Source organism: Eurypyga helias, unplaced genomic scaffold (genome assembly GCF_000690775.1).
Source record: "Eurypyga helias isolate BGI_N326 unplaced genomic scaffold, ASM69077v1 scaffold30537, whole genome shotgun sequence".
In the NCBI taxonomy this organism is placed as follows: Eukaryota; Metazoa; Chordata; class Aves; order Eurypygiformes; family Eurypygidae; genus Eurypyga; species Eurypyga helias.
In genome coordinates, this window is record NW_010264288.1 from 1 (window position 1) to 16197 (window position 16197).

General features: G+C 40.4%; 1 protein-coding gene across 2 annotated transcripts in view; it reads left to right on the plus strand.

Moving 5' to 3' along the window:
• The first annotated feature begins 514 nt into the window (after positions 1–514).
• Positions 515–16197, plus strand: part of LOC104513105 (chromosome unknown open reading frame, human C11orf30) — a 39633-nt gene continuing 23950 nt past the window's right edge. Inside the window, exons 1-7 of one of the 2 annotated variants that reach the window (XM_010156342.1) lie at positions 515–584; positions 4038–4137; positions 4734–4808; positions 5096–5113; positions 6959–7161; positions 8258–8410; positions 12642–12901. In XM_010156342.1, coding sequence (XP_010154644.1) covers positions 515–584; positions 4038–4137; positions 4734–4808; positions 5096–5113; positions 6959–7161; positions 8258–8410; positions 12642–12901 — 879 coding nt within the window. The remainder of the gene's footprint in view (positions 585–4037; positions 4138–4733; positions 4809–5095; positions 5114–6958; positions 7162–8257; positions 8411–12641; positions 12902–16197) is intronic. The other variant, XM_010156343.1, reaches the window with a different exon arrangement.

Below are 16197 nucleotides of genomic sequence, written 5' to 3' on the forward strand. Positions count from 1 at the left end.
TTTTTTTTTTTGAGGGGGGAGGGAGCTGGTGTTGGTACGTGGAAAGCAAATTTTCACGGTGTTTTTACCGTTCTGTCATATAATGGGCTAGTGCTAAATGCATTCGCTGGGGGGAAGGGGGGCGTGCGGTTCGCTGGAAGTGTTCTTATAATAGGTGCTCTGTGCATAAAGAGAGGGAGGAGACTTGAACATCAATTCGGGGAGCGTTTCAGCGTGAAAAAAGGCTTGAGAAAGATCGGCAACTCGGTAAAAAGGCTTGGATGATGGATCTGAGCGAGAGAGTGTAGGAAGTCCGTGCCCTTGTGAAACGGCCGAATTCCTGCATGGCAAAGCATGCCATTACAAAGGTTGGAGGAGGGGTGGGAGCAGATGTGTCGGTGGAGTTGTGAGCAAGCTGAGGAGAGGTAACATTAATCGTCTTGGGAAATCGGGAAACGGTGGCCTTGAACTTACTGTATTGATACTCTTTTTTCAGCGAGGCTGAGCTCTGTGGGAGCACAAACACAAGGGAAAGATGCCTGTGGTGTGGCCGACTCTTCTGGATCTCAGCAGAGATGAATGCAAGAGGATCCTTCGCAAACTGGGTACAGTAAGATACAATTTGTGGGTCTGTATGTTTGCACTTTTAAGATTTGCCTGCCTGCTGCTTCCACAAAATACTTTAATATGTCTACAGGCAACTTACAAGTCATTTCCTGCATTTTGCATGTGTCATTTGTTTGACAGCCTTGGCTTAAAATGATGTTTGGCAGATGCTCTCTGCCTGAGCAAAATGAATAGAGCAGAATTGTTTTGGTTTGGTAGAATCTCTCATGGATGTCCTGGACCATCGCTGCCTTGATGTTGCAGTGTTGCACTGCTGTTCTTTTTATGACTGTTAATGTGCAGGGGGAATACTCTGAGAGGAGGGTCTTTGTCTTTCGGTTCTGTGTCAGACACCTTTATGTACCAAAAAATCCATAGAACCCTGGTTTAGTTGACTGGCGGGACTGAGTTCAAGTAGTAAAGATACTGTTGTAAAGACTTGAAAACGGAGGAAAAAATTTGATGATTTGTGATTTGCATTTGCACAGATTATTGCGGAAGTGTTCTCTTTGAGCTGCCCTAACGACAGAAGCTTTTTGCATTGTTAGAAATGTATTTCAATACGTGAGACCCCTGCCCGATAGATGTATTTCTTGAGATTTTTTTTTTGTATGTGTGCTCTGCCCTTGTAAATACATGTGTACAAGGAGACATGCTTTTGTATTTTGGAAGGTAATAAAAATATTTGCTCTTTTCCTTGCATCCACTTCTGCCTACCACAGGAGAGAGAATGCTTTGCTAGACTGTTGATCTGATCTTGGGTAGTCATTTTTGAGTTCTTAAAGCTGAATTTCTTTTTAATTAGTTAACTGGCCAAAAAAATCCTCAAGTGATGTGTAGTATTAGTAGGGAAGAACCCCTTAGATTTCTTTTCAGACTTTCTTCTGAGGAGCATAATCTAGGAGATGATGTCAGGGACAAAGTTGAAACTCCCTCTAACTTCCTGTGATGGTCGAGTAATAGCTTTTCTCGTTCTCTTTTTACTTCATTGTTGAAAGATGAAGTGCTGTACTTCTTAACTGTGCCAAGGTTCTACACGGTGAAGCCATCCGCTGTGTTATCGGAGAGTTGAGAATTTATTTTCCCTCACTTTGCCCCTTTTATTTCATTTCTTGGGAATCTGGGATTTACATTCCGTTGAAACAGACAGTGACGCAGATGTTGCACATGACATTGCAACTAAGCTGTACACCCATTAAGACTCAAGAAAACTAGGAGAGAGTGCAGGATGCCTTAAATCTTGGACCGGATCTGTGCTACTAAATTTTGTTAACGTAGCTCTGCTGGCTAGGAGCATGGAAAAAAAAAAATAATCAACCCCAAACTTCCACCCTGGCTGACGGTGGTGTGCTGGCAGAACCCTGCTGGTGTGGCTGAGCCAAACTGAACTGCAGCTACACCTCCTTCAATGACATAACCTAGGCTGACAGGAAAAAAAATAAATAAAAAATTAAAAATAAAAAATAGACTTCTTTTTTTTTTCCTGGCAAGAGCTGTGTCCCCACAAGAGGGCCCTGCCAGCATAACAGAGATCAGAGCCCCTAGCAGCCTCTCTCTCCTAAGGTAGGGAAGCTCTCAGTTTAAATTAGACACACCACAGGGCTGGAGGGAGAAAGGAGCACGGGCAGCCGGAGCGAATAGCTGACAGTCACATCCAGCAGTATTCATCTGCTTTGGAGAGTCCTGCTTTTCCAGCTCGCAGCCCAACAGCTGATTGACCGTTCAGCAGCAGTGGGGTGCTACTCTGCCATGGGGTGGAATGCATCCTGAGGTGTGCAGTGTCTGGTGGTGTTCTGTGGCATTCGTGGTTTATAACTGAATAAGGGGATGATTTAGCACCTTACCTAATGGTATTTATTTGTGCAACCTGTTTCGGCCGTGCGGTGTGTTTTATCGTAACAGTGCACCAGTAAGCGATTGCCTCGTAGACATAAGGGTGAGGAAGCTGGTTATAGCTGTTCTGTAATCTTTACTAGCTTCCAAAAGGCAGGAATGTGAATTTTTGAAGCCCCAGTGCAGAGGATCTCTATTAAAAATGCAGACAAAAAAAAAACCCAACCCAACCTTATCCTTGCTAAGTAATTATATGGTTGTGTCTGAGAATTACTTTATGCTGTTAACAGAGGAAAATAATTAGTATCTTAAATATTGTAACATGGTTGTCTAAATAAATGTTGATATTAGTAATAACCATTGCATTAATTAGCAAGTGTTTTATAACTGAAGCTGTAAATGCTTCTGTAGGTCACTCAGCATCCCTGTGCAGGCTGCATAGTTAACCAAAGTGACTCTGCTTTGTGTTTTGTCTGCTTAATCGGGACAGGAGAGCAGGACTTCTTTTCAGCACAGTTCCTCGATTTGATTTGTAAATTAGTTCTTTGGAATCCTTCTCTGAAAGCTTTTCAGAATGGTCTTTCTTTTGCACCAAACTTCAGAGGTGTTAGGTTTTGGCCTGCCCCTTTTGCTTTTGGATGACTGGGGTCTGTTGTGGTGTTGGTTTGGTGGGATGCTGAAATGGGGAGGCAGATGAAAGGCATCCTGTAAATACCGAAAGAATTTGTATTTCTAGTTTAAAGCAGGAGTTTCAGTAACGTTTCCTTAAACTGTGCTAAGCTGGGATCAACAAGCCATTCTCTGGAAAATCAGCAGACTCCATTAGGTCTGAATTTTGCCCTGCTAAGCAGGGTGAAAACACAAGTTTCGGGAGCCTTTAACTATTACAATTTTTTTTAAAACACCGGTGGCATGACATTCACATAGGTCACCTGGAACTATAACTGTACGTTAAATTGGAGCTGTATATTTTTGCGAGCTAACCCTCCGGATGGCTCTACATTTAAGAATAGCTGCCTTGTTTCTTGTTATGTTGAGCAGGTTTAATTGTGTGTTGCATTCTTTTCAGATGCAAGCAGTTGCATGTATCAAGTAAACGGGCATAAAAGATTATGATGGTTGTATTTAACAAGCTGGAGCTGATGTTCTCCATCCTAATTAAGGAAAGACATAGGGAAAAATCAGTTGCTCTTTTGGTAGTATATTTGTATCTCAAGCCAAGCTTTTCCATGGAACTTTTAATAATGGTATGTTTTAAAGGTTTTCCTCTGTTTCTAGAGAATTCTGAGCTATTCTCCAGATTCGGGGACTCCTCCTTCAAGCTTTCTGGTTGAACTGTCAGCTCAGAGAGAGCTTGAAATACTCGTTTGGGTTTATAAACTGGATAATTCTCTGTGATGATACATGTGTTTCATAGAAAAGCTGTATGCTGCACAGTAATTGACTGAGAGTTCCAAATCATCAATCTCCTTTGAAAAGCACTAAATAATTGAAAGACATGTTCTTCTTAATAAGTTTGAAAATTAATTGAATACTGTCAGTAATATTGAAAAATAATTAATTTTTTTCTCTTTGCTGCAAGCATTAAATAGAAATACTATTTGCTCTTAATTTTTCAGAACTGGAGGCATATGCAGGTGTCATCAGTGCCTTACGTGCACAGGGAGACCTTACGAAAGAGAAGAAGGATCTTCTTGGAGAACTCTCTAAAGTGCTTAGGTAACCCTGACCTTTTTCAAATAAGATGATGAACTGTTTTCTTTTAAGTTATTGTCTGCTTTTTCAATCACTAGTATCAGAATACAGCTCTTACTTGAGAGAACTCATTCTCCATCTTGTGGAGATTCGATTCCTATTCTGCTTTGAGTTTCTGTACTTCTGTGGTTGGAGCTTTACTGTTTTGTTGGTGTTTTCAGAGATACTGAGTGTCAGAATCATTAGAGTTTCGTCAAGGTAGGACTTAAAGGTCTTTGGACCCAAGTTACAGCGAGGAAGAACACTGCATGTTCTGTGCAGGTTTTTCTACCATGTGCTTTAAATTCATTGCTCTCGTTAGAAGGTTGGATTCTAGCTGTTTTGCAGGGGTACCCTGTGAACAGCAATGTTCTTTTTATTCGTCACTAATAGTTTTGAACAATAATACATTAATTTTTTCTCGCTGTGATAGGAAAAGTTAAGTGACAATCTCTTAAATGTAAATGCCTGTTCCCTTTCATCTCTTGAGTGGATTATTCATGTTTCATTTTAGCTAGAAGTTTTAGATAAATGTTCATGTGTCTGACTAAAATAGATTGCTATTTTTTTTTTTTTAATAGTATTTCAACAGAGCGACATCGTGCTGAAGTTCGGAGAGCAGTTAATGATGAACGACTAACGACTATTGCACACAAGTAAGTTACGGTTCATTTTCGACGTGATTTCCAAAGGTACCCCTTGGAAAATCCATTATGCCTTAACTGAATGATGGAACTTGGAAGATTGATGGCGTTTTAAAGAACAGTAGTTAAAACGGAGTATGAGTGAAGGAGTTGCTGTGTCAGATTTACATCAGGGAACTGGAAACTGTTATTTAATAGCATTGCATCTGAAGGCATCCCATTCACTGTACAAGAGAAGATACAATCTTCTATCATGGAGAGCTGTCTGTAAGATAGACCCGAAGAAACAGAGAGTAGAGGATGAACATGTTTGCTTTGTTATTTTTTGTTTTACCTTTATTTAAATCAGTTTGGAAAGGTTGTATTAAGAGACACTTAACTACGTAGAAAGACAAAGGGAGGGAAGGAGGTGGCAGAGATTAGTGAAAAACCTGTGAATCAGCACAGAGAGGGGAAAAAAAATGGTCAGTAAAAAAACTGCAGCAAGCTAACTGATGACGTCAGTGTCCACTATTCTCCGCTTGGTGCAGCTGCTGTGCTGGCATCAACTGGGCTGTTTCCTCCTTGCGTTTGCTTTCGCAAGCTCGACATGATTTTGGAAGGTTCAGGCGGGCAAGTGCTTATGTATCTTTGATAGTTACTTAACAGTCCTGCTATTAGAGCTGGATTGTAAGTGTCTGCATTTTTCTTTCCTTTTCTGTGTTACAACCATCGATTTGTAAGCTTGACTCCTGTAACTTAGGTTTTATAGGAATCAAAAAAGGGAAATCATACAAATAGCAGGCCACTGGGAGTCAGCAATTGTCTGTTCGGAGACTCACCCAAAATCAGCTTTGGTGCTGCAGAAGGACACCTAATATTTTAGTGTTCTAACGTTCAAGTGAAGAGTTGGAAATAGATTGTTTACCAAACAAAACCCACCAAGTTCCTTACACTTCGTTGAAGAAAGAAGGGGAAAAAAAAAAGGCATTTAATTGTCAAATCAGGATTCTTTTCTTGAATCAAGTTTCCTTTTTAAGTAGTAGTTCTGTTTTTAGCATTTTGCAGAACAAGCATAAAGTTTGTCCTGAGGTGTTGAACTTCAGATGGGAGAGATATTATACCCCAGACAAGGTGCAAATGTGAAGTGCTGCATCTCTTTATTTTTCCTGTGGTAACTCTTTGTAAGTGATGGTTGGTAATACAGCATTTGACTTAAGTAATTCTCTAACTCATTAGGAAAGCCAATTTTGCTAGCTTTGCTATATGCAACATTTGTAGTCTTAGTTTTGATTTAAAAAATGTATTTTTACCTCAGCTGATGTAGCTCTGCTTATACTATATGAATATGTATGAAGAACGCTGAAGCGTATCAGGGTTTAACAACAGAGCAGATCCTCTGCTTTTTATGAACTAATTTGTGGTAGCTTTTGCTGCGATTTGCCTGCAGTCGTTCACGTGAGAAGTTGTTTTTCAGAATATATTAATACATTAAATGGGCTGATTTGCTATAAGAACATAACAGCATTGAAAAATAATTTGCCATTTTGGTTTTGCTGATTTGACAAATGGCTCATGTAAACCAGTCATAACAGAAACACTTCCCCATCTAGAGAAGAGCAGCATTTTTTGGGAAACATTCTTGTTTGTGTATAAGTACTAAGGTTAAGAGAACATGAGAGCAGCAGGCTGGGTTCTGTTGAGGAAGATGTACAGGGTGTAGTTAAATAACTTCATGTTCTGTTACCTTGTTTGGGACTACTTTAATACGTGTGAGAAAACTTTCTGTCCAGGTAAAATAAGATTTGCATTGCAAGACAGGGTTTTTTCCCTGTAACAATAAATTTCTGATAGTCTTGGGAAATCTGGATGTCTAGGTATGTTTGCATCCAGCAGAAGAGTGTACTGACTCTACCTGGATAGTAGCTAATATGATATGGGGGTTTTGAAGGGGACATCCACAGACCTTTGGCCCTTTAAGGGCTCTGTAAAGCAAAGCAGTGAAAGAAGCAGTGACTTTTACGTTTTCCGTGGGAGGATTTCTACATCAAGTGGGAAAAATGTAAGAGCATTCATGAAGAAAGTTGCTGTAGTATGTCTTTAAAAACTGCCTTTTAGACTTTTGCTGTTGGAAAAAGGCACTTAAATAAAGGGTACTGAGTATTTTGGAAGCTTGTCAGAAGACTTACAGAACGTGCATTTCTGTTTAGTATGTCTGGACCAAACAGCTCTTCGGAATGGTCTATAGAAGGTCGTCGACTGGTGCCACTGATGCCACGGCTTGTTCCACAAACAGCTTTTACTGTTACCGCCAATGCTGTTGCCAATGCAGCTGTTCAGCACAACGCATCTCTTCCAGTTCCTGCAGAAACTGGGAACAAAGAAGGTGAGAGAAAGCCGGAATTCTGTTGCAAGCTGCGGGAATATAAAAATAATGTCACACTTTGCATTGTTATCTGAGATTGTAAGAGTTAGATTTAAATAAAAATCTGAATCATTCTTGCACAGTACTCATAGGAATATTAAAAAAAAACCTTTAAAGATGCCTTTGCAGCATCTGCAGCATAAATCTGACAGTTTTGTGCTAGTCAACACACTAGTACCTGAAATTTAAAAAAAATAATTAAAAAATTGCCAGGAGATGAGGGGGAAATTCACTGGTGAACTTGTTAAGCTCTGTAAACTATAAAAAATTGGACTGATGACTTAAGATTTTTGTAAAGTTCTGTAAGTGATGAAAGATGCATCAGAACACTGTTTTAAGAACACAAGTAGGTTTCGGTGAAAGTCCAGAAAATTTTGTTGTTGTTTTTTGTTTAAGTTTCAGATTAAACATACCAAGTTAACAAGTTAAAAGATGGCTTTCTGCTTTCCCTGTGCCTTTTAAATAATGCTAGTACACATTCCATCTAACTCGGCTGAATAGGCTCAGATTATGCTTCATGTAACTAGGGAATGTGGAATACTTCTTGTAATAGGCTGGTTTATTCTAGTTTTGTGAGAAATACTGGATCATTGTACTACTACTTATAAACAACAGCTGACTAGCAAAAATCAGTTGTTCATTACTGAAGGAATGTTTTAGTTTCTTCAACTGATGTGCTTTTGAGGAGAGGCACTAGTGATTTTTCTATCAGTTACCAGTCTAGAAGATCAAAATATTGAATTAATGCTAAAATAAAAAATAATAAATTGTAAAGTGAACCATCAGATTAATACAAATAAAATCTAGAGCGGCAGCACAGATTTCTGGGGATGGGAGGAGGGGAGGTTAGATTTCTGTGTTGTCTTTTGAGGGCTGTTAATTCTATGGCCCTGGTTAGGTCAAACTGGGGAGTATTCAGCAGTGACAGGATTGCAGAGGCAAAGATGTGGATAATGACCCAATAAGCCTTTGACTTCCATTTCAGTTGTTAAAATAGTGATAGAGTAATGGGATGCTGCACTTAAGTTATACGGAAGGTGTCTTTTCTCCTCTTCAGTGGTGGTTTGCTATTCCTACACAAGTACCACTTCAACCCCAACATCTACCCCTGTTCCAAGTGGCAGTGTAGCAACAGTGAAGTCCCCCAGACCTGCCAGTCCAGCCTCCAATGTAGTCGTCTTGCCAAGTGGAAGTACTGTGTACGTCAAAAGTAAGTGCTACTAGCAACTGATTAACAAAAGGGAAAGAAAAGGACAGTCTTTGTGGCTGAAGCATAGACTGAGTTAAGCACTCTGACCTTGGGCAAGTCATTTAATGCCTTTATGCCTTCGTTTAGTCTAAAGAATGGATTTATTGCTTCCCTATTTCACAGAAATTGTGTTCAGGATAAATCCACTCACTGTAAAACGCTGCAGGGAGCAGTAATGGCAAGGACAAGAGTGAAAAATATTTTGAAAATAAAATACAGGAATTGCTGTATATCAGTTGATTTCTAATCCACCTTGTTCAGAACTTGTCTTTAAGGTGGCTCTGCTGATTGCTTCTGCGGAAGGCTTTCCTCTTCCTTCTGCTTAAAGAGTGCATAGTAGTCACTTATTTCAGTTAGACAAGTCCCTCCTTTCCACTTTCACAGTTGACCTAGACTTCCTTCAGAATGCAGTAGTTTTGCAAGCATTTATATGCTTACGTTAACTGTGTTGGGCCATTTTTTGATTTATTTGGAAGCAAATCTTAGTGAGGCTTGCATTCATAGAATCATGGAATGGTTTGGGTTGGAAGGGACCTTAAAGACCATCCAGTTCCAACCCCCCTGCCATGGGCAGGGGCACCTTCCATAGACCAGGTTGCTCCAAGCCTCCTCCAGCCTGGCCTTGGACACTTCCAGGGATGGGGCATCCACAACTTCTCTGGGCAACATTTTTCAGTCATTTACCACCCTCTTGGGGAAGAGTTTCTCCCTGATACCCAATCTCAATCTCCCTGCTTTCAATTCAAACCCATTACCCCTTGTCCTGTCACTACAGGCCCTTGTAAAAAGTACCCCCCACCAGCTGTCTTGCCTGCCCTTTGAGGTACTGGAAGGGGCTATAAGGTCTCCCCGGAGCCTCCTCTTCTCCATACTGAACACCCCCAACTCTCCAAGCCTGTCCAGCATTCCTGGGCAGCTGTGAAAACTCCGTACAAAATCCCACCAGACGCCTATCTTCATGTATTTAAATTTGGAAATCCAGGGCGTAATGTCTAGAACAGTCTGTCTTCTCATGTTGTGCCCCCACCTTCTTTCTTTGGCTAATAATTAGCTAGTTCTAAAAGCAGAATACGTCCTTATACATATACCCAGCTCATCAAAGATGGTTTTATTTAGCTAATAATTAAAAGCATTTCCTTCTCTCCTTATTTGGTGTCTGTCAAAATGCAGGTGACAAATAAAGGTTAATAGTGATGTTGATAAGTGCTATTTTTATGCTTGCTGTGGATACTTTTAAGCGTTTTCAAAATTATTTCAATCTGTATGCTATATGTGCATGTTTTTACAAACTTCTAGCCAGTCAGAAATGTCACATTGCACATAAATATAATGTTACCTGCAAACCACCATCTCTAACGGCAGTGTCAACCCACAGAATCCCTTATGTTAAGTTTTTACATTTTTCTGATTTAAAGCACTGATCACTCAGCTTTAGTTTAAATATTCAGAGGAAAATGTTCTTAACCCCTTAAAAATTTAATTTGGACATCTATTGAATTATGTGGTAATGAGTACAAAACCAGTCTAGGCACACAATAGAGGGATGAAAGGTTCTCATTTTTATTTTGTCCATCCCTAGATTTCATTTTTCCCCCACTTTGTGTGTTTCATTTTGTTCTTTTTTAAGGAATCATGTTTTCAGGACGTGTGATATCACTCATATTAGTTTTAACAAACCTGCTTAAGAGCAGGTTTAGGAGGCCTGAGTTACAGTCGTGACTTCGCCACTGGTCTGTTGTGTGACCTCATCCAAGTCACAGTTTGATTGAGCCATTAACCTCTCCCTGCCTCTGCTTCCTTTGCTTGTCAAGTGTGAGTTACAGTCAAGCTGTATTACCTTTTAGCTAAATGCTTGTGGAAAACTTTGTGCAAATACAATGTCTGACATGAAATTACAGGAATAACATTCTTACAGAACTCTCACAGAGAAAACAGGAGGTGAAATGAGCTGTACTTCACAAAAAGTCATATTCTAGTTTAATCTTACTTTCTTACTTGTGTGTTGGGTTTTGGTTTTGTGGATGGTGACCACAAACAAATAGCTTTGTCCGCAGTATTTCTTGGTGAACCACCAAAATAACAGATGTGCCCTAACATCTTACCTGCATGTGGATTTTTGATTCAGGTGGATTCTGAGATTATAATTCCTGCACGTTTTCAATGTGATTAGTGACCTCACAGTTATGAGTTTGCATAGCACATTCGCAGTGATACTTAAAAGCCTGTTCATAATAGACCTTACAGTCATGTCACCAAATCTCTTCTTCACAGATGGAGATCACCACTAGGCTTCTTCAGGGCCATAAAGTAAATTGTTGGTTAGAGCTTTCAAATCTGGATTTGTAGATCCACACTTCATCTGTACGGCTACAGCCAGCTAAAACTGTATTTTTTTGAGTGGAAAGCTAATTTAAAATAGAGCCTTTGCTTCTTCAGTTCGGTTTCCCATCTTTGTGGATACAGCTGTCAGCCTTCTGAAGCGTACCTGCAAATGAGCTGGTACTCCACATACTAGGAGAGAATCCCATTTTTCAGAAATCACTTGCTGTGCTACTGGCTGCTTTCTTCTCTGTGTTAATTTCTGCGTCTTCACTTTTTGAATGCCAGAATATTTAGTTATTTTAATTAGAGATTGACCGTAATTAGATCTTGACCCTAATTAGACACTGGCTGCCAACCAAGTTTGCTTGGGTTACCAGCGAGACTGCTTTTTACTGTGACAGCATTTTTGTCTGTTAGCCTCAGGCATACAGAGCAACATCTTCACCCTTGTTCTGTATAAGGGGATTATGTAGTCCCTGTGTGTTTGTGTTATAGTTGTTTAACACTGTCTAATTTGGTAAACATAAACACTACCTAATAGCTGTAAAAGATTTCAAAGTAATTAGACTCCGTTTTTTTTGGTAGTGTGTACCAATTTAGTAACCTTATGCCTACTTAGAGTTTCATATGGATTTAAGATCCATTGATCACACTGCAGAGTAACTCATTGCTCAGCTGAATATTGCAGCAGACTTTTTTTAATGTATGTGCAGTAGACGATTGTGAGGAAGAGTGAAATCCTTTGAGGCTGGACTTCTGTTGTTTCACAGATTCAGATAGTGGTAGGGGTTGGAAGGGACCTCTAGAGATCATCTAGTCCAACCCCCCTGCCAGAGCAGGATCCCCTAGAGTAGATCACACAGGAACAAGTCCAGGCAGCTTTGGAAAATCTCCAGGGAAGGAAACTCCACCATCTCCCTGGGCAGCCTGTTCAGGGCTCTGTCACCCTCACAGGGAAGAAGGATTTCCGCATGGTCAGGCTGAACCTTCTGCTTCCCAGTTTATGTCCACTGCCCCTCGTCCTGTCACTGGACACCACTGAGAAGAGCCTGGCCCCATCTTCCTGACACCCACCCTTCAGATACTGATAAGCATTGATAAGATCCCCCCATAGCCTCCTCTTCTCCAGCTGAATAGCCCCAGCTCTCTCTCCATTTCTATGATCATGTGTTAGGTGCTTGTTTATATGTGTTGCACAAAACACACCAAACAAGGCAGAAGCTGATAAAAGTGGGGTTTGACCTTCATAGTTATAAAAAAAACCCCACCAACAACCCCCAAAAAACCCCAAAAACCAACACCAAACACCCCCCCCTCCCAAAAAAAAAAAAAAGGATCTCAAGAATCTGTGTCGAGGTGGAAGGGAGAAAGGTATTGAGACAATAAGCATGGCATGAAAGTAGGTACAAAGGTTGAAATCAGAGCAGACTACAGGAGGATAAACTTAGTAATCCAGTTGCTGTAAACAAAGCCAACAACAGTAGCGTGGTGTGAATTTTAAACTCAAACATGATGTTATCCCGGACCCCTTGTGTGTGTAGTCTCCTCAGCCAAACTTCTGGAGACGGAATGAAATCTACTGGCTTTAATGTTTTAATCTCTTAAAACTGAATAAGTAACCCAGTAACGTGAATAGCTTGAGTTTGGTGTCTGTTTCTTTGCTGTATGGCACTGTAAGTGTGCTCTGTATCCAGGACTAAGACCATCTGTGGTGTGATACAGGTTAGTTGTGACCCTAAGAGAGAATTTGTCCTCTGTTTTTCTCTTACTTGGAAGTGGGTATGAGACTGAGCAAGTTTAAAATGTGTTAGAAAGCACTGAGAGCTGCAAATGGGGAAAATATAATTTAGAAAAAGTACTTCTTTTCCAGGTGTCAGCTGCTCAGATGATGATGAAAAGCCTCGCAAAAGACGGCGAACAAATTCGTCTAGTTCTTCCCCTGTTCTCCTGAAAGAAGTCCCGAAAGCAGTGACTCCTGTCACTAAAACTATCACAGTGCCTGTAAGTGGCAGCCCCAAGATGAGTAATATAATGCAGAGCATTGCCAACTCCTTACCACCACACATGTCGCCTGTGAAAATAACCTTCACTAAGCCCTCAACACAGACAACAAACACGACAACACAGAAGGTATGTGGGGGAAGCTGCCAAATGTTACTTTATTCTGGTTTTATCAATGAATAAGATGTGATGTTTGACTCTTCCTTTCTATGAACTGTCTAGCTGGTTCCTTTTTTAAGGATTGCGCTTGGGATAAGGTAATCCCTCTTTAAAACGAGCAAAGAGAAAACCAAACTCTTGTATGAATTTAGTTCACCTGTGTGTGAAAGGACCTGGATTGACAGCCGTGGAGACTGAAGCCCTCTTTTTATCCACAGAACAGGTACAGCACAGGCAGCGGGAGTGCAAGCTTCCCCCAGACTGCCCCACCAATGTGCCTCAACCCTGACCTGAAGGGACCACTTCTAGGGATGAGAGGGGATTCAGTCTCCATGCTCATTCAATTCTTGGCCTCTCTGGTGAGACTGCCAACAAGGTTGCCAGTTAGTACCATTTGTGGTGTTGGGTTTTGTGATATGGACACTAGTCCACTGAGAACTGGATCACATAGGCCACTGAACAGCCTTCAGATGGTAACAACTATTGGTCAAAGGTAATCTTTCTTATTTCTATTTTCCTTATTTATAATTATTCTTTGCAGTAGTAGAATTCCAGGAGAGGGTTTCCCTTGCCAAGCCTTTTGTCTAGAGACTAGGGGTTTCTTTGGGTCTATAAAACTTATTCTTCGAGCTGATGAAAGACTGGGGGGCTTTATTTTCCTTGCACTATTAGCGTGCCATTTCTCATTCTATGTTAACAGTGTTATAGTGGTCAAAATCAGTTGCGTTATTTCAGCTGAGAGTGCCCAACTTTCACCAGAATGCAGCGTGTGGAAAAGGTTTTCCACGTTGAAGTTTTGTATTGGACTCAAGAGTTTTATGTGCCTGATCTGTGGCATATTTTCCCATGCTTTAGGAAACATTTCAGATGTGTCTACTTTTTTAAAGGAAGATTAATGGCTCAGACCAAATTCGTTCTTGGTACGGTTATTAATTAAGGCAAACTTGGGGGTGGGGGTGTGTGGTCTGTGGAAATAATTTGGCCTTGATACTGGCAGAGTGATGGTAGGCTGGCTGCTAACAAGTGCTTTTTTCCAACTGTGAGAGTTTGACTGTTGAGCTCAAACCTTCACGTGGTATTCGTTCTATTAGTCGTCTTAATTGTTTTATGTCTCTATTTGGATTAGCAGAGTTCCCATGTCCCCATTTTTGGGAGACTTTAAAACCAAGGAAGATTAACTGAAGTAATGTGCAATAAAGAACTTGCTTGCCGGCCTTTTCCCACTTCAGAGCTCTTTGATGCTTTCATTTGAGTCACTTAATCAAATTTAATCTCTGATTACATGTATAGAAATTCGTAAATGAGCACAAACCATCAAATAAAATGTCCTGTGTTCAGTGCAGCAAATCCACAGTTAGGTTGGGTCTTAACCTACCCATCCTGCTGCTCTTGTTAGGTTCATCTCCCGTGCAGGGAGAATTTCTTTGCCTTAAACATCTGTAGTGTTGCATTAATTATGAGTGTTATGTATCACTGTAGTTAAAGCTGGAGGGTATTAAAATCTCCAGGAGGAAGAGAATGGCCTGTTGATAGGGTCTTTTCTGCAGTTGTGCCTCTGCTTGTTCTGATGTGGAAATTTTAGGGTTTGCTTTGCATAGTGCTATTTGATGCTGGTACTAATCCGCAGTGATGCAAAAATTACGTCTCCATAGTGTTTGTGTCTGAACTTGTCAGACAGAGTGCCCTCTTTTGTTGGATTTACATATGCCAAAATACATAACTGGATCATCTCGGTGGGAGAAGTCCCCTTTAGTAGTTTTAAATTAAATGTCAGATGTGTTAGACTCAAAGTGGAAATGTACTATTTTAAACAAGTTCAGTTGGATATGGGGGAAGTTGTTGGATATGAATGAAATTCTTTGTTTCTGCATGCCAACTTTCTGAATTGTTTTGACATTTTAGTAGGCTGGAGGAAGCTTTGTCGTAACAACTAATAATGTCACAGCACTAATTTTTGGATTCTCTTATTATAAAGTCCTCTGTCTAGGACACAGAAGGAATCTAGCTAGTGAAGCTTCTGGCACTTAACGCCTTTATTTCTTCGGGGACTAGCTTTTGTTGTCTTTCAAAATAGAGCTGACAGGACTATGTCAGTGGATGTTAGGAATTATTTTTAATTCAATTAAAATCCACAACAATTAAAAAAAATTGCTTTTTTTGATCAGGCACTCCTGCTGTAAAAAAGATGTGATGCCATTTTGGTTCCCATAATGAGGTGACTGTGATCATTTCAGCATACATGGGAAAATATTATCTCAGAAATATAAGTGTTGTGATTTGAGCTTTAATGCTTTTACATTTTTCCCTGAAAATTCTGTTTTCTGGTTATCTTTCAAACATGACGATCACTAGACTTTGTTCTGACCTGTTAATTTGGAAAGAAGAAATAGAATAGAGAGACCCAAACCTGCATAGTCACAAGACAGTGGTCGTTGTTGAACTGCAATGGTTTACAAGCTTGTTTTTTCCTTGCATGATTAAATGAAGTGTTACTAAGTGATAATCTTGGACTGGTGGCTTTATCTCTGTCTTTATGAAGGACAGCAGTGTTCAGGAGTTGTGATTTTTGCCCAGATTCGTCCTGCATATCTGTTCTTACTTAGCTGAGATGCTGAACTTGCCCTGTCGTATGACGGATTACATAGGAACTTAATGTGGATAATCTGCCTTTCTTAACTGCAAATTGTTCTTTGACGGTATTCCTAAATTAGTTATCTTTGGAATGGAGTTGGCCCTAAAATTCAAAAACTTGATAAGCATTTCTAGTGTTAACTGACTTTAGGAAACAGGATAAAACTCCAGAGGCACAGTTTAAGATCTTTCTACCTGCAAGCCTTGTACCACGATCAGGCTGTGTCGTGTTCTGCTCGTCTGCATGGTCATGGCCTAAGAGCAGCTTCAGAAGGGTGTTTTGATTAAGTCAAGGTTAGACAAAAATAAGAGCAACACAGAGGATGCGTTCTCCCTGGAGAATGCAACAGAGTGGTAGAGTAGCAGATGAGGAAACCTTGTCCTTCAGGCATTGGTCCGTGGTGGTCAGCCTGCTGTGTGGCTCATGGAGGTAGTAAGGCTTTGGTTTTCCTCAGATCAAGACAGTAAAGGGGTCTGTAAAACTATGGACTGGGGGGAAAGGAGAGGCAGGGGCAGCCATGGTGGTGAAATTTGCTGCTTTTATTCCATCCATGTGGCTATCTACTTTTGGTTTTTTTAAATAAATTATAAACTCTTCATCTCTTACTGCTTGATTTGTCACTTAAGTCTGTTTC